The 24341-nt window shown below is 41.6% G+C and overlaps 1 protein-coding gene across 1 annotated transcript; it reads left to right on the forward strand.

Moving 5' to 3' along the window:
- The first annotated feature begins 225 nt into the window (after positions 1–225).
- On the forward strand, positions 226–23450 carry LOC131456729 (transmembrane protein 151A). Its single transcript, XM_058625290.1, has 6 exons — positions 226–862; positions 17434–17772; positions 18913–19047; positions 19870–20009; positions 20119–20158; positions 21009–23450. Exons 1-6 carry the CDS (start codon positions 794–796, stop codon positions 22242–22244), a joined length of 1959 nt encoding a protein of 652 aa, XP_058481273.1. The 5' UTR covers positions 226–793; the 3' UTR covers positions 22245–23450.
- The last annotated feature ends 891 nt before the right edge of the window (positions 23451–24341 follow it).

The raw sequence follows: 24341 nt of genomic DNA on the forward strand, positions 1-24341 counted from the left end.
GGCATTAAAAATAAAACTGTTTCAGGCCCCATAAAGGCTCGGGCCGCCCCTGGACGGTGCTGTTGAAGGTTTTAATGATAGAAACAAGCTGTGTGGCCATTTTAATTTGGCAGCATATGCACGCACGCACGCACGCCTCTGACTGTGCGTGCCAGTCTGTGGCAGACAGGGTATCTGTGTGCGTGCGTGCGCTCAGGTGAATAGATGGGGGGTGGGGTTGTTGGTATATGACGTTAGCGGAGTTACCAGCGCAAGGTGCCGCCACCAGCTCACTTAATCAGCTCATAGTTTTCCCCCCACGTTTCTTTTTCGATGCTCGGTGTTTATTGTCTTTCATCGACGTCAAATGTATTTTGAGCGCGCCCTTTATTTGTGCAGCAACGAGACCCTTGGCTGTCGGTCACGCGCACACACGTGCACAGACGCACGCGCGCTTGTTCGTCGCTCCAGAATCAAGAGAGGAGGCAGCAGCAGCAGCTGAGGAGGAGAAGCGGCTGGTCAGAGACGGCAGACGGACGGGCTTTGACTTTGGGGACATTGGGGACGTTTTGCTGGAGGAGCCAGTGAAGCGGAGGATGGAGCAGCACTGAGAAGAGAGGGTAAAGCCAAGGTGGCACCGCGAGTAGATGATGCTCATTTGCCGCAGGCCCCATCATCGTGAAATCGGATACGGACTTGCGGCGGATGGGGTGACGGAGCTCGCTGCTCCGCCGGGGAGGTCCCTGCCTGCGGACGGTACCGGGGTGGGAGCTGCCTGGTTCTAAAAGGAAGGAAGGAGTGGCAAGTGGGGAAAATGCAGACGGAGGAGGAGACGGCCACCGCGGAAGAGCCCATTTTGGAGGAAGGGTCAGGACGAGAGCAGGTGAGGAAGGACATTTGTTTGGAAACACCGTGTTTCTCCATCGTGCGTGTTTGTTTGCGTAAAGTTGCCCTTATTTACCCTTTATAAGGACAAACCCTCTCTTTGTATGCCATTGCTGGTGGTTTCTAAACAATATACATCATATACAACTCACTGTGTACTGTGTGTACTCTGCTCTTTTATTGAAATCACGTTTCTTTTCCCCTCGTCAGTCCGTCATGTCTTTTCAAGAGCAAGGACACAGAGCAGGACCTTGGCGTTAGTATGAATGAAGGTGATGCTGTCTCTCTCTCTGTGTGTGTGTGTGTGTGTGTGTATTGTGTAAAACAGATGAGGAGAGAAGAATGTGTGTGTTCTTGTATGTGTCAAAAAAAACAACTTCTAAACCATAGGGAGTGAGGACATCTTGGAAAAGTGAGGACATTTTGTCTGGTCCTCACAACTATAAAAAGCTTTTGGGGCTTCAGACCAGGATCTAGGGTTAGGGTTAGAATTAGGTCTAGATCTAGGTTAGCGTTAGGCATGTAGTTGTGATGGTTAAGGTTAGGGTGAATGCTTTAAGTGTTTTTTACCTCTCCATGACCTTTTCTAACGTAAACACTGACCTTGTCGGGACCACTATGAGATTTGAATTGTGTTTAGGTTTAGGTTAAGCTTTGGGTAAGATGTCCAAAGGAATGGAAGTCTTTGCTAATCTTAAAATGATTAGAAATACAAGAATGTATGTGTGTATTTTCTTTTTAATCAATGTGAGGTCCAAAGAGCATAAAAACCTATCTTTGTGGGGACATTTTGCCTGGCCCCTGCAACTTTAAAAGGCTTGTTCATGGTAAAGACCTTGTTTTTAACTAAAATGTGTCCTCACTAAGATATAAACGCGTGTTTCGCTCATGTTGTGGGGACCTAAATCAGTCTACACACATTATGGATACTTGTCCCCATAACGTGTTATTATATTCTCACGTGAATACATGTTGCATGGTTAGGTTATGGTTATGTTAGACCAGTAGTAGTGATGGTTAAGGTTAGAGTAAGTCTCCAGGAAATTAATGTAAGTCATAAAAGTCTGAAATCATACAAAAATAGACTCTGTGTGTTTGTGTGTTTCTTACCTATTTGGAACCTCTTCTGGCATAAACACTGAAACCAAAACCTGGTCCTAATGAGTCAGAATCTCATTACTGAGGAGCTGGTTAGATATATGACTAACATTTTGAATTGTGTTTAGGTTAAGGTTAGGGTTAGGCATTAACTGGTTATGGTTAATTTTAGGGATAATGTGCAAACCTGTGTGTATTTGTAGAAGAGCCACAGTCTTGGTGTGATATGTGTGCCAATGCTTTGCAATGTGTCACACACTACAGGATGACATCACAGCTCAGTCACACGCCCACCTTTCTGCCCAAAATAAGAAATAAACCCACTGACACACACAGAATGTAAATGGTGAGCACATAGCGAAACCTCCAACTGGCATAGTTATTTGTTTACATCAGCGTATTCCATTCAATTACCTGGTAGGATATTAGGATACTGACCTGCCAATCAAGTCTTCTGCCTGGCTGAGTATTTCTAATTGTGATTATTCTGACAGGTATTGCGTTTTGAGTTGCGATGTCATTATTCAAAGTCGGTTGCAGTTCCTTGGGGATCAGTGGTAGAGCGAGTCGTCTTTCAACTGGAAGGTTGTTGGTTCAATTCCCGGCTCTGCTAGTCTACATGCCGATGAGACCTTGAGCAAGACATTTAACAACACGTTGCTCTTGATGGTTAGACCGGCTGTATGAATGTGTGGGGTAATGGCAACACAGCTTTGAGACTAGAATACAGACCATTTTCTCTAACAGATTCCAAACATGACTCAGCATTACCACATGACACCATTAAAACATTAAAGGACCAGTGTGTAGGATTGCATCAAACTCAATCCCATGTTAGACACTGGGGCTCCATGGAACAGAGACCTGCTGTGTAATATACAAGCTCAATAATAAGATAATGAAACAACAATTATTTGTCATGCCATAGTATATGAATGAAAACAGAATTATGAATCTTATATTAAATTTCTGTTTTCTGTTGTTTGATCCACGGTAGATTTTTAAATTATTTAAATGCAAGGTTGAGAACCTTAAAAGTATTCAATTGTTTAAAAAGAAACAGAACATAGAAAATCCAACTATATAAATGAATCTTCAGTCTATGCATTTTAGATATTTGTTACATTTTATTTTAAAACCTCAACCACCTTTGTTGCATTTTAGAATTGCTCAGCCCTATTTATGTCCATGTCCACTGTCCAACACCTCTGATGAAGTTTCTTTGCTCTTTTCCTTAACAATCTGCAACTGAATAAATTTTCATCATTGATTAATCAGATGATCATTTTTTTTCTATCTATTAGTTGTTTGGTCCATAAATTGTCATACAAATATCAGACTGAAACCCAGGAATGATGCTGTGTTATATGGAGCAAAGTAACCAGAAAAATCACAAAAAAACATTCAAATTGATTAATCAATTACTGAAATAGTTTGTAATACTGCTGTGATAAATTCATAATTAAATATGATTATAGTTTTCTCTCTCTCTCACACACACACACACACACACAATATAATTATTTATTAAAACACATCACCATCATAATGCAAACCAAGATATAGAGAGCAGCTGTGATAAAGGTCATATTTCATAAACCATTTGCCAAGAAACAAAAACATAATCATGGATAATTAAGAATAAAGCCAGTTTTTCACTAGCATGGATAATTAATCATTTTCAAATGGAAATTGCAATTTGAAACAAGGCAATTAGCAGATGAATCACTGAACTGTTCTAGTTAAGACTTAGAAGTGAGATTGCTCCATTCTAGTTAAAAAAAAATGCTACATACATACTGCACGTATAAATGTTGCATTAGAACAGTAGTTCATATTGGTGGTATGTTCATGTGGCAGCAATCCATCTTGTTTTAAATGTTTAACAAAGTTAATATTGGAAGATTTAGACTAAGACTCAAATGGCAACGTGTATACATTCTTTATTTTGACATTCGACCCAAATAGTACAACGCTAATTCTCACCATGTATTTCATGTACTTCGTTTGCTCAGATAAGTGCTCGTTATCATGAGAAAGGTCAAATCTAAATAACTAGTTTAGAGACTGGTTTGTTCCAAATATTATTGTTGAATTTTCATCCTAGACTCAATGCATACGCTGTATATCAGTACTATCTACAGAATATTATATATGTATACATATATATGTATATATGTATACATACAGTATACATATGTATGTATATATGTGTGTGTATATATAAACAGTATATATGTATGTATATATGTATATGTGTGTATGTTAAGACCGTAATTAACCTGAATAACATTACATCATTGAAAGTTGAGTTAAAACACTAATTAACAGTTATTAAGTGCTTATTGCAATGACAATAAAGGTGAATCTGAATCTGTATTTACAGTATTTACTGTTAATTAATGTACCCTTGTTGTTAAGGCCCTGGTATACTACCCAATGCACTTCGTGCAGCCCAGCTTTGTGCAAGCACAAACGGAATTTTCGCCCCTCCGGTGAGTATTAAGCCCCGCTCACCAAGCTGAAAAAAACATTTCGACAACAGAAGAAGTAGTCGCCAAATAGAGTCATCCGAGCCACGACCTGGCGACCCTCGAACCGGCTGACACCACGACTCCCCTGCCCGACGGACCTTTCAGCTGTCCGAAGGAGCTGTAGCATTCTCTTATTCTTTTGTAGGAATGCGTTCTATTCCCGCCGTCCAAACTTGTGCCGCCACCCGATGGTGAAGTCTGATACTACCGGACCCCAACATGTGCATGAGTACTGTATACCAGGGTCCACGATATGCGACGCAACACATGACACAACACGTGACGCGACGCATGTGCAGGGAAGTATACCAGGGCAGTATTACCGACATGACTATTAAAACTAAACTTCGGTAAGAATTACATTTTTGCCTGAATGTAATTTAAAACCTTCAGGACTTGATATGTGAGGCCTGTTAAACCCCGCCTGCTTTCCTCTTTCCTCTGCCACTCTCCTGTGGTTTTATTCATGCGTACAGTGCAGTCAGTGCAATGTCATGCAGTGGATTCAGTCTGCACTTCTTCTCTGACTCCATTACCCTCCAGTCTTCCCCTCATGGGCTACTTCCTGTTTTGTATTTTCCTGTCAGGGAGTCTACAACATCATCCTCCCATCACTCTCTCTCTCTCTCAACTGTATGAACTTTGCCTTGCATTGGTGTCCATGTGCGTGTACAATCACATAGACAGTGTTTTAAATGGATTATTTGCATGATTTACAATGCAGTTTTTGAGTTTTGGACCATATTTCCATGGATGTATGGTACATTAACCAAAGTCTAGAACTTTCCATGAGTTCCTTCACTGGATGACAAAATAGATTTCTGCTCAGGCATGTGTGGGAGAGAGAGGTGGGGGGGGATGAGTGTTGTTAAAAAAAAAGAAATACATTGAATGGAAAGAGAATCAGGACATCTGTCAGTGATGGAAGAGAAAAATTGTGAGTTCAGACAACAATCATTTTTATGTAGAAATGTGTAATTTAAAGATTAATGCTCTTTATTTCCCTTTATTTATGGATTTGTGACACAGTTGTGGCTGCTAATGATTATTTTCATAACTGCTTAATCCGCCGCTTAAATGGTCAGACAATATTGATTGCTAATGTTGTTTCTCAAACCTAGAAAGGATGATGTCCTCAAAATGACAGGCTGCGGTAAAAGAACAAGAGTGTGTAACATAGGCCTGAACAATTAACCGAAATTTTATCGAAATCGCAATACAACTTACTCAATATTTGTTCAAGCCAAAATGTGTGTCAAAATATCGTTTTAGATGAATTATTACGCATTATCTTATTCTGCAGAAGGTCACTGCTGAACTATTATGTCAAACCTGAAACACTTGCTCTAAATTAACTAACCAAGTTAATGTCTGTTGTAAATCTGTCTCTATGCTGACTCTAAAGCATAAAGCAAACTGCTGTGTCCTTCTACAGGTTACTCTACATCAGGGATGGCACCATACCTCGTTTTCATACTGATACCGATATCACAACCTCAAGTATCTGCCGATACCAGTATCAGTCTGATACAGTCATTTTACACCTTTTTAACTACAACTAAGCTGTTAACAAAACATTTGTGCTGAGTCATTTCAAGCTGATTTGAAGACATAATTCTCCAACTGTGTCGCAAATGTTCTTCTCCCATAAAGAAGAAATAAACACCCCACAACATCAGCTAAATGTTTGACCAGTATCGTCAAAAGAGTGTTGTATTGATTTATCCCTACTCTACATTGGGACAGCAGCAGGTATTTTAGCAGTGCTGACTCGAGTCTGTGTGTCGGCACTGCCGTTGTTGAGGGCGGGTACTTCTGCAGTTACAAAACAAATCAACGATTAGACTAAAACATTGAAATATGCCAATTCTGATATGTTGATATATTCAAAACGGACGGAGCAACTTAACACAGACAAGTAACCTTACCGTTTTTATATGATATGCCACGTTTGTCGTCAAGCTGTGATATACAAACTGCATTCGACTTTTTTCCCGCCGTCTATTTTTGTAAAATGCTGCCACATTGCCGATGTCTTTGACATGGATATTAGAGGAGGACTGACTGTAGCCTAAAATGAAACACTCAAAATTAAATAAAACCTTATTGGGCTAATCCAAAATAGTGAAAACAAGGGGGGTGTTCCCTGAAGACATGCTGCTATCACCTGTGAACCGGGGGTGCTCTGAAAACACCCCCATTAGCACTAGGTACTTTCCTCCTGATGAAAATAACCATAGACTGTAGAGCTGCAACTAATAATTATTTTCATAATCGATGAATCATTTGGTCCATAAAATATCAGAAAACCTGGAAATGATGATGTTCTCAAATGTCTTGTTTTGTCCACAAACCAAAATTATTAACTTTTAATGATTTATTTGTTATCCAGAAGCTTAAAGGGGACATATTACGCAAAATCAACTTTTTAACCATTTTAATACTTATATTTGGGACTCTGGGGGCCCTACCAGTCACCAAAGTGTGGAAAAAGAATACTCCGTCATGTTTTCGTGGTTCCCCTTAGTGTAAGTATAGGCGATAAAACACTCGATGTTGAATTCCCTGCGCTTATGACGTCAGAATGCGCAGAGGTGCTGCACTCTCTGTGAAAATCAGCTGATCGCCACTGCTGATCGCCAGCGGCGAGCCACCTAAACGGCCGCTGTATGCGACTGATCGCCAGCTCCGGTGCAGACCGGTGACTATGCTCCGGAGACCTCGCCACCGCGGCACCGCTGATCGCCAGTGGCGAGCGCCTAAACGGCCGCTGTATGCGTTTAGGCAGCTCGCCGCTCGCCGCTGGCGATCAGCAGTGCCGCGGTGGCGATCAGCGGTGACGAGGTCTCCGGAACATAGTCACCGGTCTGATACAGTAACATACAGCGCCAGCTTATGCAGCTCGCCGTGCGCCGCTGGCGATCAGTGGTGCTGTTCCTAAGTGTTTTTAACTGATTAACAATTCGGCACTGTTCGGCTCGATCCTGATGTAGAACGTCTCTTCCTGTGACGGCACTCTGGCTGTTTTCTGCGCACGCTGCCATGTTGATATTGTCAGAGAACTAGTGGAGGGAGGGGGAGACGAATAGAGCTGTAAAGCGCTGTAACGAGGACAAATCAGAAACCCCCTGGAAGAAGTGGGTGTGTGTTTGCCTGTGTCTCATTTGCATGTAAAGGGACCATGCACGAAAACCGAGCATTCTGAAAGGGGCGGGCTTAGCAGGGTTATTGAACTGCTATGATGCTTCATCCTTATGGTATTTTGACAAAGGCATGTCACTGACAAGTTCATTAGGACACCAGGGAACTATTTTAATGGGGGAAATAGGGTATAATATGTCCCCTTTAAGAAGCTTAAACAATCGGAAATCTTGTTTTAATCATGAAAAAAGCTTTGAACCGATTATTAAAATAGTTGTCGATAATTTAGTAATCGATTAATAATCGATTCATTGAGTAATTGTTTCAGCTCTAATAGACTGTATCAAATGAACACGGCAAAAAAATCGACCAATCAGAATTTTGGTCGAGCCAGAACTTGTTGACTAGGAGTTTACAGCCCTAGTTTGGTGCTGTTTATTCTACCGCCTTTAACATTTTAAGTTAACTATTTATATGCAATGCACAGTGGGGTGTACGGAAAAGTACTACAAACCCAAATAAACGATTCATCAGTACTCAAGTCGATATTTGAGCTGGCTCTCAGTTGCGGTGGTCTCGTTGCTATAACTACCACTATCAGTAGTTGTAAACGTAACCAAACGGCACCACCAGAGAAACGCTAGACTACTTTTTTTTTAATGAAAGCACACCATTATTTGCCAAGATTTAGTCATTATTTATACATGTTGTATTATGAGTGTTGCAAGTTCAGATTTTTGCCAAATGTCCCTTTACAGGCTACGTAGAGGTCTGACTGATTTGACAGATTTATCTTTTTGGCATATATAAAAATGCTATTCACACAAACAGGAGTCATTTAATATTCTTCTATTAAAGCCCTGCCTTTTACGGTAAAAAAAAAAATCATTATTTTAATCAGTAGGAAACTTGTTGCCATAATTACCACCAATCAGTAGTTGTAAACGTCACCAGCGGCGAGCTGCTCGAATTTGCATTGACACAGTCTAGTGTTTTAGTGACAGCACACCTTTATTTGCCATTATTTATTTTAGTATTATTAGTATCGCAGTTTCTCATTTCTGGAGAAAAAACTGGAGTCCTGTCGTATGTTTCTACGAAAGATTTACAGTTAACATTTGTCACCATTTGTATCTACAGTAGTAACTAATATGAATTTACTACTGCACTCAGTGATATTTAATATATTGACTGCAGACCTGCACATTACCTGCTGAAAATTGCTATAATTGGATGATTTCTCTCAATTGAACACACACACACACACACAAATGAAGTGTAATGGAGTAATGTCGAGGAGGATACGATGACACATTTTATTTCACTCCATCATCAAGTGCTAACGATTTATTTGTTGTTCCAGCGCAGGTAGTGGAAACCAGACTTCCTAAATGACCCTCTGGTTGTTGTTGAAATGACACATCATTTTTTTTAACACTGCACTGCAGGCATCAACGGCACATTCTCCTCTTCTCCTCGCTCTCTCACTTCATTTGCCACCCACATGCTTAGTTTGCTAATTATAGCTGCTCTAGTCACACCTAGCACTCTGAATCAGGATGAGCAGCAGAGACACAGTGGGAGAGAAATACATCTTTGCTACCAGATCCTTTAATCCAGGCTGGGATTTGTACAAATTACTGTTATATTTAATCCATTACAGACAGTTTACAGACTTGCTTGGTTTATTAGATGTCTTCATCCAGAGAGATAATCCAAACATCCATGTTCTCCCGCTTTATCCTCCACATAAGGGTCGTGAGGGGGCACTGTGCCAATCTCAGCTGACATAGGGTGACATACTCTCACATGCACACCTATGGTCAATAAAGGCAAACCAATAAAAACTAATTCAAACTAATTGTTTTGCATGGGTAGCACTGCTGGGAAAAGTGTAATATAATCATGACCTTAAAGAACTGAAAGTGTGAAGTTATTTTCATTTGGCAGAAATGTTGTATGTGTAACGCTTGTTTGTATGGTTGTTTTTTATTACCCCTGAATGAGCCTTTTATATTTATATCAGGAGCAGGGTCAGGTCTATGGAGGTCGCCATTCTGACAAACGGGTTGTGATGCTAACTGAAGGCTACATATTTTCTACAACACGTTTGTAGGGAAAGGGTGAAGTGAGAGATGCTGTATTTGGCTGCAACATGCAACTTCACCAATACATTTTTCAAGATTTTTCACACTTTCAATTTAAATAAAATACATTTTTACCCATATGAAGTGACTAAAAGCATCACAAGACAGCAAAAGAATGCTACAAGACCAGACTATAGCTTAGTCCGTATGTTTACATGCACAGTTTAATTGAGCTAAGGCCTTTACTGGTGTTTATTGAATCAGTTTCCTGTTGATGTTTACTTGAAAGAAAACGAACATGTGAACGGTGAGATGAACGGTGAGATGGATCGGGCTGTGGTTCTGTATGTTTTGCACCTGCTGTACATGTTAATTAGATGGACCATTAACAGTACTGCAGTTTACACTTCAGACCGGAGAGGAAACGTTGGTCTGGAAACGCCAAGTCTGACTCCAGTGCAGGAGTAATCGGACAATGGATCACATTATACAGGTATGTTAGTCCGACTAAGACGAGCTTGATTTTAGTCGGACTAACGTGTTTACGTGACGATTAAGAAAACCAAAGTGTTGTCTTAATCTGACTAAAATCTTTTAACATGCATGTAAACGCACTTGAGTGATTGAAATCAGAGACACTGACAGACTAATAAAGAAGTGTCAGTAGATGCAGGACATAACAACAAGGGCTCTAAGAAAAATATCTATACACTAAACCAGTGTTTCCTTTTCTGTATGTGGACCCACTTATTAAAGAGGCCATAGCCCGGAGGTGCCAATTAACGCTGCGTTGTGTGTGTGTGTGTGTGTGTGGGTGTGTATCTGTGTCATTACCTTGTTTATGAAGCCCTAAAAGTCCATAACAATCGGTTCAGCCACTGCTGGGAGCAAAGGGTTTGATTGTTTTCCTGAGCTCTACGAAGCGGCAAGGCACTTCTGTTGACTAGTTACGTCACTGGCAAATCTCACCACTCCTGTAAACAGCAGCGCCTCCTCGTCCGGGCACTAGAGTCCGGGCACATCCGGTGACGTACTTTCAACCGTAGAAGAAGAATAACTACTCTCGTTGTAGCTGCTGAGCGTATCGGTTGAGAACATGTCGAAAAAAGCTTCAGAGAGTGTTTGCTCTGTTCTGGGTTGTGATAAACAATACAGACGCTCCACAAGCTCCCCGCCAGCGTCAGTGATGAGACATTTACATCGTCTCGTTTGCAGCGACTAGGAGGTTTTTAAACCTTAAAAATTATTTCCTGTTTGAAGTACACCTCCATGGACCATGCTATGGCCTCTTTAAAGCTGGCGAAGAACCTCCAGCGACCCAGCAGTGGGTGCCCAACCCAGTCTTTGGAAACATTTGCACCAGAAACAATTACTCAATTAGTGTATTGTTTAGTGATTACTAAATTAATTGTATAACTATTTTCATAATCGAGTGTTTTAAAAAAATTAAAACGTGATTTATATACATCATATATATATATATATATGATGTGTATATATATATATATACATGTGTGTGTGTATATATATATATATATATATATATATATATATACATATGATATTTTCAAAATGTTCTGGACCAAGCAATTATTCAATTAACATTAACATGAGATTTCATGGTACGATTTTTTATTGCTTCTTAAAATTGCTGTATTGATATTAGAAATATTCTTATCAGTTTCTTTGTGTTGTATTTAAGCCGACTACTAGTTGGCAGCCAGCTTTTAGCCATTTCACTCCCAATCCCTCCTCTCACTAGAAAAACAAAACTAATGTTCAATCAAACTAATGTTCAACGAGACAACTAATCGATGAAAGAGAAAATAATTGAATGATTAATCGATTATGAAATTGAATGAAATATTTTTTCATTTAAGAAAAAAAAGAAAGAAAAGAGGACAGTTCTAATAAGACAAACTGTCCTGTCTCTGCTCTCCTGGCAGACGCTGCCTGTAAGAAATGAAAGTAGACACCATCCAGACTAGGTCATATAGATTTCTTTTCATAATGATGTCAAGGAGACTGAGCTCTCTCTTTGGTCTCATCCTGCCTGACAAAAGAGCTGAGGTTGAACCAAGGGTCCTGACACAACCAAAAATCACTGGAAGAAGTGCTGTGCACCAGGGATGAAAGTATCCTTTAGATTTGCTCGATGGGGGCTTTATATAATAATGTTGGTTTTCATGAGGACATATAGGCAACAATCATGCCATATCAAAAAGAAAAAATCACTAGGATGATGTTTTTAAGTCTTTTGTGATGTTATTTCAAAAGTATTTATAATTTACTTTTACAATCAAACCTGTTGTAGGATCAGAGATTAGATCAATTTAGTTATTACAGTGGCGAGTCACCTTTGAACTGGAAGGTTGTGGGTTCATTGGGCAACACACTTCTGTGTTACTTGTGAAGGCAACATGTGAATGGGTATGAAAGATGTGTGATAGAAACTGTACTTGTCATCGATGAGCGCTATGAATGGGTGAATGGCAAAAACTGTGGTGTGTCTTAGGCGTTCATCATGGCAGAGCCAACAAAAAAGAAGCAGGGGGAGTTGGATGCGGCACGGACATGGCCGGCTCCATTGAGGGGGGTCCGGGGGGGTTGTGTGCTTCTCCGTATCCTGGATCCAGCCTGGATCATTTCTCGACGCACTCCCCACATCCAAGTAATGATTTTTATGACGAGGCTCGAGTACAGTCACGATGAAGTGTGGTGCTGTTTGCAGTGTTACCAACCATGCTGCTAGACTCCCGAACCGTATTAAAGAGACCGCCGAAGACCGCTAGATCCTTTAGCTCGGCATTAGCTTTTTGCGGCAACAACACATTAAACCACGGGACTTTGTCTGTGTTGAAGAACGGCACTATATTCACAGCACTGCAGGATGATACACAGCCTCTCTTATTATTGTGCGGCTCTCACAATAAGAGGAATAACTCATATAGTGCAGGGTGACAGAGATATTCACCTGCGGCACACATTACTTCCTTCATCGGCACAACCCTACTCCAAAACTAGGAGGAGCTCCGTAGAGAAAAAGGCAAAAAAGCGACCAGACTTTGGAGAAACCCTGGAAGTACCCAAATAGAACATACAAAGTATCATTATAACATTTGATAAACTTTCCCTGCAAATGATTTAAAATGCCCCTGAAACATATTTAACTATGGCCAAGAAAAAAAGCCCCTTCCGTGCACTAAATGAGGATAACCTGGTGTCAATGAAGATGCTGGTGGAAGCTTTATTTGCTTGTGACTTGCATTACGCACTCAGATTTCTGTTGATGTTGCCATTTGCTGATGCTGCATGTGTGTGTGGCTCACACTGCCGCTCCTAAACCAATTTAGTCGCGAAAGAAGCATCTCACTCGTACTGTCAAATGATAATTTGCATTTAGTACACTACGCTCCTGTCTGCGGAAAGATTTGCTGCTCTGAGAACAGCAGTTGCAGTGTTTTGTTTTTATTATTATTACTATTATTCTTCTTTTGGCAACTTAAATCTGCAGAAGGTATAGAGGAAAAGCGGGGGGAGGAAGTGGACTGTAGCCAGCAGTAGAAAATGAGGGTGGCAGACAGGGAGGGAGGTCAGGAGAAGGACGAAAGAGACGTGTATACCTTCACTCATGCCATCTCTTCAGTCCTCCCTCCGTCTCGTCCTCTCTCTCATTTCATGCTTGCATTCATGAAAAGTTCATGATCATCTCTCGTCTCTCTCCTCCTTCTCCGTGCTACACTTTTATCCCCCAATCAATCCACTTAGAGACTGACTCTCAGAGAGGATGTCACGGTGGAGACATGGGGGTGAGGAGGAAGGGGAGAAGAGGCTGAGGATGGGAGGGGAGAGTAACTGCTTAGCGGGTGGGAAGGGAAGATTTGGGAAAGTGTGTAAGATTATGAAAGGAAAAATAAGGAGAAAGAACATGGTAGATAGAAATATAGAGAACACAGACAATGATTCATATATTAATAATTGATAATCGTACTGTTGGTGTGGAATCCATTTTAGACGTGCCAGGACAAGTGTGCATTTAGATGGGTCTGGCTCTGGGATGGGGAGGGCGGAGTGATTTGCAGAGACTAATAAACTGCAGGTGCCCTTCACTTTTTCCTCTCAGTGCTTGCCCTTGTCTTGCAGTCATAAAACACGAGTGTGTGTGTGTGTGTGTGTGTGTGCGTGCGCTGCAGCCAGCCACTGTGGCTGCATTGTGTTGGACAATGGGGGAGATGAGAGGGGTGAGAAGGAGAGAGTGATAAAGAGAGAGTATGTGGGGGGTGATGGATAGATGGATGGGTGGAGGGAGGAAGGGATTTGCTGACAGGACACAGGCAGAGTTGGAGTTGAGGACACTGGTGTCATGTCATCCCATCACCTTTTTGTGTCTTGTTGCTCTTTCGCTGTGTCACATTCAGCATGAGGCACAAGACAACAACAGATATGGCAGAGGTAGACTGATTTAAAAACTTCAAATGTCAACGGTTGTATTTCCGAATCCGAAATACTTCATTGCTTTCCTACTCCAACCAAGAACAGAACTAAAGATATTAACTAAGGTAATCATATAGTCCATGGGTGGAATTGAAGCCGGGTCACTGCAACAGCGCGCCAAATGTTTTTTGTTCTTTGTGGGGAGGTTATGTATTTTATGTTTTAGGTTTAAGAGACAGACAGAGGCAGCAGTTACTTGGGTTTGTAAAATGAGGAATACAATACTTGTGTGTGTCATTTGCTATTATTAAGCTCTTATATTTTATCAGATGTCAGAAAAAAAGAAGAAAACTTCTGGGTTACGATGCGATACTACACGCTTGTACGCTTGTTGTTATTCCACGCTTCGATCGAACAGTAGCCAAGAACACGACACGTTACAACAAGGAAATTGGCACGGCACTGACACTGACTCAAACATTTTTTTAGCATAATTTTGCGTGTCGGCCGCAAATCATATCATGCGCTAGCTAGAACCCTGCATACCTGTATTTATGACACATTATACTGAAGCCTTTTTTTCTTTTGGAACCACCCCTCTGCTCTCTCTCTCTCTCTCCATCACTCACTCACTCATGCACAAAGATCATTTGCAGCAGCAATCATAACGCTGCTGATGTTGGAGTGGAGTCATTTAGCTTGAGAAGAGTCCAGAAGCACTGGTCTCATCTAAATTATTCACACATACTCCACTGGCAGCTTTACAATTCTGAGAATGTGCATGTAGAGAGAGGAGACGGGCACAATCGACCATCTATGTATGTCTGTGTGTCTATATGGTGTATGTCTGTGTGTGTGTGTGTGCGTATTTGTTGCCTCTTTAGGACCTTTTCTGACATAAACACTGACCTTGTCAGAAAAAGTTGGAAATGAGAAAATTTTTGGGAAAGTGAGGACATTGTCTGGACCTCACAACTTAAATAGTGCTTTTGGGTGGTTAAGACCTGGTTTTAGGCTTAGGATTAGGAATTTAGTTGTTATGGTTAAAGGTGGAACCTCGTAGTGTTTCACGTGGTTCCATAGTGTAATGGTTAGCACTCTGGACTCTGAATCCAGTGATCGTGTTCATATCTCGGTGAAATCTTCTTCGGGCAGCCTGTGGTCAAACGGAAAGGGAACTTGGCTTGTAAGTGGAGGGTTGCCAGAGTTCCCACCAGGACAAAAAAAGGGCTGTACCCAACCCCCATTGCTTCCTGGTGGCTGTCTGCTGCTCCTAATTCTTTCTAGTAGAGGATAGGTTAAATGCAGAGAAGGAATTTCCCCCTTTAGGACTTATTTATTTAGGGAATACATTTGCTGTGACACGTTTTTGACAACGTTGGGACGATGAATCCACACTCAGAGGGTGCAGCCTTGACTTTTGGGACACAGCTATGTCTATAAGTGTCCTCAATAAGAATGTTGCCCGAGGCTGTGGGTGTGTTTCAGTTTTAAGATAAATACCGTAACATGTAATCTGTTAAGGTTAAGTAAGAAGTACTGACTCCATTATGGAAATGAATGTAACGTCCTATGAAGTCAGAGACATGACTATACAGTATATGTGTGTGGGTTCAAGTGTACTGTAATATGATGTGTGAGTCAAAAGTGCACTTAGAGAAGCATGTACTCTGTGTTTGTGTGTGTGTGTGTGTGTGTGAGAGAGAGATATGCAGCACTTATCCTATGATGGCTCGTTGATGGGCATAGCATGGTATAATGTATTCCTTAGGTGAAGACCTCAGCTCTCACACACATGGTCTGAAATATGACCCAAACAGGAAGATGATTATGATTATTAAAAACTCATGTGTGGGGTGGGGTTATGGAGGCTCTCCTGGCTCATCGGCTGCTTCCTCAACATATATTTCCCATCAACACCACGTTTGTACTCATATTCATTTGTTAGTCAGCATTGCTTGATTTGTTGTAGTCTTGACTGTGAGATCATCACAGAATCTTCTGTCTCCGTTCAAACTGGTTCATTTGACACTGCAGTGATCGCATTTATTTTACGGCTTAAAGCAGAAACTAGGATGTTTTTGATCATAAAAACAAGTTAATGTTTGTAAGTAGACCTCCATAACTCACATACCATTCTACTCGCCCTTTAGAATAAAATAAATATAAAAGTAAAACGAGGAAGCAGTCAACAGCACAAACCAAGCTGAGATGGTTCATGACTCATTAGATAGTTGTTTTTATACCAAGTACCACCTGAGAAAATATTGAGCTCTTGTCATAACATCATTATCGTGTTATAATACAGTGGTGTAAATAGGGTCAGCTACGGATTTTTCACAAAAGGCAAATTTATTCCCAATAAGATAATTTGCTCTGTCATCATCCTCCTCTTCCTCACTTATGGCCCTTTTCCAATATGGTCCCAGTTTGCCTCGCCTCGCCTTAGGTTGCATAAAAAAGTACCTACTCAATGTGGGCGGAGTCATAACTGCATGGCTACGTGAAACTGTGGTGACTTTGGCTCCACTCTGATCACATACCCTGGTATATACAGTTGAACAGTATTGCAGATTTTCCTCCAACTACCACCAGAGGAAGCATAAATATACAGCATAATAGCTTCTGACATTTTGGACAACACCTTAATGTATTATGATAGCATGGCTGCTCGTAATTGTTCTAAGTTGTTTTTCCAAATTCATCTAACCAAAGTTTTACAATGTTGTCGAGAGGCCTTTTTTTTAATTGCCTGATTTTGAAAAATGCCAAGAAGTGGGCTGAAAGCTGAGTGAGGGAGAGGAAGAGGGAGGGAAGGAAGGAGTGCAGAGCAGGGGGGTGCGTGGCCTGGTAGTGAAATCTGTAACCAAGTTGCAGCTCATTTTTAAAAAACGGGGAGGAGTCTGGTACGACAAGCCTTGTGCTGATAAGAGAGTTATGAAAGACTCTGTTACAAGAACTCCCTTGCACTGTCATGTCTGACTGTTGTTCTGCCTGTCCCTGCACTGTTGAATGTAGCACCAACTGATCGTGCTGTAACGCTGTTTCGCTTCACTATGTACAGTGTATATGGATGAAATGACAATATAAACCCACTTGTCTTGATTGGCACCTGGACCAGCAATCATTACTAGACACACATATACACTGGATCCGGGGACGCCAGAAAAAATCTGGGAACGCCCCTAAACCACAGAAAAAAGTGGTTTAGGGCATTAGTTACAAACGTTTTGGGTGATTGCCTGTTCTCTTCTCTTTCTCGCTGTCCCCTGCAGCAGCGGCCACTCCAACAGTCTCTGGCCTCCTCCCTGTGTCGGGAGTCCCACTGGAAGTGCCTCCTCCTGACTCTCCTCATGTACGGCTGCTTCGCCACGCTTGCCTGGTGTGCTCTCTGTCGGGTTCCCGTCCTCGGCTCCTCCTCCATACCTCTCGGTGCCGATGACGACGCGACCTCGGCAGCCTACTACAACGACATCCTGCACCTGGAGAGTCCATGCTCCAGTGGTTACGTCTACATCCCCCTGGCCTTCCTGGCCATGCTGTATGTGGTTTACCTGGTGGAGTGTTGGCACTGCTTCTCCAAGACGGCCATGTTGGCTCATGCTGAATTCCAGGTACCTGTCAAAAGTAGTTTTAGCATTTAGCATGGTGACCTGGTTGCTGTTTCTATTGAGTGGAACAGTTTGGTTTGGTACAGTATGATGCATTTTTTTTGCTTTCCATTAGGAATAGTATTAAAATAAATGTAAAATGGTATGGTAAGGTCTAGCTCCACCCATGACAGTCTGCTGATTGGGCTACAGAAAAACGTCACTCCCTTGTGATCGGTGTAAATTTCCCATGGAAGTTGAGACTTGACGTCCTGTTGAGACAAACTGTCGGGCACAGTCAAAATACAAACCTCAGGGCTAAGGGCTTTACCATTCCTGCTCCAACACACCTGATTCAAATGAAAGTCCAGTCACATACAGCTAACTACAGAAGGCATCATTATAATGTTTTTGCAGAGCTTGATGACGAGCTGACCATTTGAATCAAGTGTGTTGGAGCCAGAGCCTATCCTGGGTCCCAGGACCAGGATTGAGAAACCTTAGCCCAGAATATTTGTGCAGCATGTCTATGACTTTGACCAAGTCATTGTTCCTTAATATGTAACATTTCTGCCTTCAAATATTGTTGTTATATACTTTGCAGTGTCTCCATACAACAATTGCCATGATTCCCCACTGCTTCCCAATGTCATTGAACTGCGTCCTTTGTTGTTGTTTTGATTGAGAGACCAATGACACAAATTACTTTCAGTGCTTGCAACTCTTTGTTTGTTATGATCGTGTCAACAGAGTAAGGATAAACAAAAATGTCCCCTTTTTTTGTGGAGAGGACACGGTTTTAAACTAAATTTCTCCCCAAGGGTGGTAAAACATAATAACACGTGCACTCATGTGATGAAAATAAGATGACCAGTGTCTGCTCTTTCTATTATTCAGAGGACATTACTCCAAATGAACTGCTCTTGGTAAATCTGCCTTATTTTCAATTTTAAGTCCAAACTGTCAGAGACACATACTGTACGTCGTGAACAGAAAATTAAAAGCAAATCAGGACCTGTTTTCACCTGTATTTTTTATTATTAACAGATACAAGTGTCTATAAGACAATTGTTTTTATTATCTGCTCCATGTCAACACATTAGTGACAGTATTTGAGACAAATAAGTTAATTAATTTGATTATTTTATTATTTCACTGACGCAGGAAGTGTACGAGCGTGTGCAGAGGCTTCAGCAGGCCACGCCCTGTATTTGGTGGAAGGCCATCAGCTACCATTACGTGAGGAGGACGAGACAGGTGACGAGATATCGCAATGGAGATGCGTACACGACCACACAGGTGAGGGAAACTCATCACACACTGACTTCTAATATTACTTTTAGAATGACTTGCAAATTCAGCCTCCTTTTATTAAATTTTTTATTTCTATTTTATTCCACCTATTATTTTTTATAATGTTGTTATGGTTTATCATATCCTTTATTGCTTATTTATTTGTTTGTTTGTTTATTTATTTATATATTTATTTACTATTTACTTACTCTCGTACTGATTAACTCATCTATTTAATTTATTAGTATTTTAGTCTCCAGTGGCTCTTTGAGCGTTCCATGATGGCGTTTCCTCACTTAACTTCCTTTCCTCACTTCCTTCTCTTCCTCATTACTGTGTAAATGCATTATACCAGCCATGTGTCGACGGTTGTAGGGTGAAGGTGGTGGGTTGTTATAGAGCCGTGGTATATCAGTGGATAAGTGAGTCATCTTTCAAGTTGAAGATTGTGGATTTGATTCCCAGCTCCACTAGTCTACATGCCAATGTGTCCTTGGGCGAAACACTGAACCCCATGTTGCTCCAGACAGCTTTGTGTGTTATAAAAGATGAGTGCAAATGGGCAAATAGATGTACTGTACCAAAGAGTGAATGTCAAAAACTATAGTGCAAGTCAATACTAGTTGCAATGTCTTGTGCAAAAAGTACTTTATAAATAAAGTTTCTTTATTTATTCATTGTCTGATTGATTGAGTATTGATTGATTGATGCTGCTGAAGCAGATGCATTTTAAAATAGCTTCCCTATAACTAGAGTCTTTCTTCCTCCAAACTCCCATGTGTTCTATCTCATCTGCTTTATCTCTTCTCCTCTTCCTCTTCCTCTCAGGTCTACCACGAACGGGTCAACACTCACGCCTCCAGTTCAGAGTTCGACTACGCCCGTTACGGTGTCAAAGACGTGTCAAAGGAGCTGCTGGACTTGCAGGTTCACCCTGCAGTCCGCCTCCGTTTCACCAAGTGTTTCAGGTGAGACGCCACAACTGACAAAAGACAATGTTGGTCTTATGATGATAATTATTATTGTTATTATGGATGGAGGATTAACGCGGCCTTAACTGACATTTGTGCTCTTTAGCTTCTCCAGCGCACGTGCAGAAGCTGCCTACCTCACCCAGGTAATATATAGTTAATATTGTTAATTTCATCCTGTTTGTATAATCCACACAAGAAAAAATCAGTGTAACATAAGGACAAATGTGAAAGGAGTTTCCTCCTTTTGTCAAATGCACAGTTAAAACAGCAGTTTCCCCCTGCACAACACAAAAGTAAGAGGAAGTAAAAACAATAAAAACCTTGGATAGAAAGAAAAAAGGGCATAGTTTATTAGACCTCTGAGACATGATTTTGTCAAGAGAGTGAATTGAAGGAACATCCACTTCTTATTTATTTATTCCTTTGGGATTCCAATTTGTGGCACTTTATTTTTTAAGTTGTTCCATCATGTCAAGTCATGCAGACTTCAGAGCCTTTATTCTGAAAGAATAGAAAAAAATCTCTTCAATATGCCATTTTGTTCAATATTGAATAATGTAGTTTAGAAAAAAAAGGTTTAGTAGAAAAAAAACGACAAAAACTATGTTTTGGGCTGTTATTTAATATATTATCCTTCATTGCTTACTTTAAAAAAACCTGATATATTTAATTTCATATGTTACTATTTAAGTTGTATCATTATTATTGTTGTTATTACTACATTCTTTTACCTCCTGTTTCTAGTATATTAGTTTTGAGTTTCCCGAGTTTTCCCTTGTGGCTGTTGTGAGTTCTATGATAGCGTTTCCTCACTTCCTTCTCTTCCTCAGTTATTTACTTCTGCTTTTCCTCTCTTCTTCACTTCTCAACTGAGATGGTTGTTGGATTTGGAGTTGCATTGCCTTGTATTAAAAGTGCTGTATCAATAAAGTTAGATTTGATGATTATTCTTACTTATCTAATGTGCTCAATGTGTTCTCTGTAATCCCAAAGCGAGCACGTTTCTTCGGGGAGAATGAAGGGCTTGACGACTACATGGAGGCCAGGGAGGGAATGCACTTGAAGAATGTGGACTTCCGTGAACACATCCTGGCGTTCCCAGATCCTGCTCATCAGCCTTGGTTTTCCCGACATAAAGTCTTCTGGCTAGCTTCGGCCTTCCTCTTGTCATGGCCGCTGCGGGTCGTGTCAGAATTTCGCACGGCGTACGTCCACTACCATGTGGAGAAGCTCTTCGGTGAGGATGAGGATACGGGAGGCGGAGGAGGTGGTGGAGGACCGGGTGTTGGGAGGGGGGATGGGACTGAAGGTGGAACTGAGAATGGAATCCATCCGGGAGGTATTACCATTGGGATTGGTCTGAATGGGACAAGTTACAGGGCAATTTCTCGGGTCAACACAGTGGACATGACAGAATTGGAGTGGCACATCCGCTGTAACCAACAGATGGTCCCAAGCTACTCTGAAGCCCTGCTTATGGACTTGGACATAAGTGGGGGGACAAACCTCACTGCATCTACCCCAATCTCTGGGCCCCCAGGCAACACCCCCAATCACGTGACCAACCCACCTCCTCTTGCTCTGCCTGTGGTGTTCAACTCAGCTTACCTCCTCCAGAGCTGTCCTCGATGCCGGAGGACAACATCCAGCTCCAGTCTTCCTTCCAGACTAAGAGCCCCCATGGGAACCACAGCCCTCCTGAACGCCACTGTGGCAGGGATCAGGGCAGCAGCGCCAGTAGGTGGAGGTATAGGAGGAAGGCTGGTGCTCAGTAGAAGTGGATTCTCACTCGGGAGGCTGGGAGGAGGACGCCAGAGCAGCCTGTTTCATTCAAGGAGCATCGGTGGAGGGCTGGGAGGAAGCAGGGAAGATGGAGGAGGAAGTGTGGGGGGAGGGGGAGGAGGAGGAGGAGGTGGGATTGGCAGCGGTGGTGGGGGAAGCGGAGGATTCCTGGGGTTAGGTTCGAGACAGGACAACGAGGAGACGAGAGGAGTGCTCGAAGGAGAAGGGGATGACGATGAAGAAGAGGAGCAGGAGGCGGAGTTGAGGATTGAGGACCGGGGAAGAGGAGGCAGAGAGAGGGACGAAGAGGTTGAACCGGAGAACAGAGGGGGAGGTGAGGTGAGGGAGAGCGGGAGGGACCGTCCCCCATCCTACGAGGACGCATTCTTCTTTCCCGTCCTGATCATACATGGAGAGGAGAGCTGCCATGCTGGAGACGACATGTGACAAACAGAGACATCAACACGCTGAAGGGAAGAAAATAAGTGTGGACAGAGGCTGAGGGTTGATGAAAGAGACTGAGCAGAAAGAGAAGAGTGGAAGGCAATTGAGATATGATAGACCTAGAACGAATGAAATGAGAACTCAAAGAGAGAGTTTGCTTCACAGCACACCAACCACAGAGAGGGTTGATGGATTCAGGCAAAACAAATCATCAGATGTGAGACCGGCTCTGTGCTAGGAAAGAGGGAAGGTGATAGAGTAGGAAGGTAAAAAGGAATGATCATGAACGAGGTTAAGAGAAGCAGAAAAAGAGCAACAGTGAGAGGGATTTGAGCAGAGTGTAAAAGTCAGAGGAGATGGATGCTGATAGAGATAAGATACTCCATCTAAGAAAATAAGGGAGTGCTTCAGCTAAGCAGAGTGTGTGTGTGTGAGAGAGAGAGAGAGAGAGAGAGAGAAGATGACAAATCAGATCTTTGGAAAAAATGGAAAGACTAAAAACTAGTCTAGTTCCAGATATATCTATGCAAGAACATGAGTGGGAGGAGCGACTAAAGATAGCAACAGGAGGGAAGTGGAGACGGTCCAAACTGGATGAGTGGTTGTGGGTATTTAAAAAAAAAAACAAGTCGAGGAATAAGGTATTTTAAAGTTTCAGTTTTGCTAAAATATGAATAGATAAAAGCAGATATGGGTTATGGGAACATATGGGTTGTTTGATTTATTTCATATAAAGGAGGAAACAGGTGATTGTAAGGATGACAGAATGCACTGCAGAGAATTAGATACAATGACATGCTGTCGCCAGGTTAACTGTAAAAAAGAGCAAGGGAGGAGAGTAGAAAATGTAAAAAATACCATAATAAGTACATCATAAATTAGAGAAGACTCTACTGACGATGGATTACACCAGATTACACAAAATCTTCTTTTCAGTTTGTCATTATGTGACATAAATGAATGCAATGTCTTGAAATCTTCCAAAAGTTCACCCCGAGAGGAGGAGGAAATAAAGATACACAGAAAAAAAACAGCAACTCTTACATTCAAGTGAATCAGGAAAAGCCAAATAACATTGAAGCAGTTCCCTTTTTTCTCTAAGACTTCACACCACACCTGAGCGGGAACCATAACATTGTCTGCGCCAACGAAAGAGGAGTATCATTGATTTCCGTCCTCGCCATCATGCTCGTCGCTTTACCATTAGCTTCCCCACCACTCTCTGTCCATTACTGATGTGGAGCTGATTGAAAAAAAAAGATTACATAAAAAGGGGAGTGACTGCTTCCTCCTCTTCTCAGCTTCCCACTGCTCTCCTCCATTGTATCACCTTCTCTCTTCTTCTCCTTCCTTCATTCCAAGTTACACGTGCAGAGGTGAAATTCTCTGTTTTATTTCTTAGTAGAAAAACATCCACTGCACCCCGAACGTGAGAAAGTCTCGTGCCAGAATAGTTAACACTGCTTCTGTCATTAACTTCCCCTTGTCTTCCTCCTCCATCAACTTCAGCTTATCCCTTCTTTATAAAGTGGTGGATATGTGATACGGTTCTTCCAGCTACTGATCACATTTCGTCTCCACTTACTTCACCGTCTGAGCGCTCCCTCCACAAAACATTTCCCTGACCTTTCAGTAACTTAGGATTCTGATAGAAAGAGATAAAAACCAAACTGGCTTTACAGCCATTATTGACTTTGGGCAAAGGTTGCTGATAGAGGATTTCCATACACAATTAACAGTAAAAAATTATTATTATCACCACTTATGCCTGTGTAGATTTAGTGTAGTTGTACTCAAAGAAAGGACAAAATAATAAATAAAATAACCAGAAAAGCCCTCCTCCATTATCAATGCACTACATAACACAGTATGTGTTTGAGCTTAAAAAAAAAATGTGTTGAACTGCATGAGGGACAAACTGGTGAGCTCAGCCGCTATTCTCAATTTAAATAATTTAAATACGAGTAGAAAAAAACAAAATGAATAATAACGGTTTACAGAACCTACAATATGTGATCAGAAGGATGAAAAATGCCACGCTGCTACCTCCTCCTCTTGAATCATCCACAGCTGTCCTCACTCTTGAATGTGTATCCCGGC

The sequence above is a fragment of the Solea solea genome, chromosome 3 (assembly GCF_958295425.1).
Source record: "Solea solea chromosome 3, fSolSol10.1, whole genome shotgun sequence".
Classification (NCBI taxonomy): domain Eukaryota; kingdom Metazoa; phylum Chordata; class Actinopteri; order Pleuronectiformes; family Soleidae; genus Solea; species Solea solea.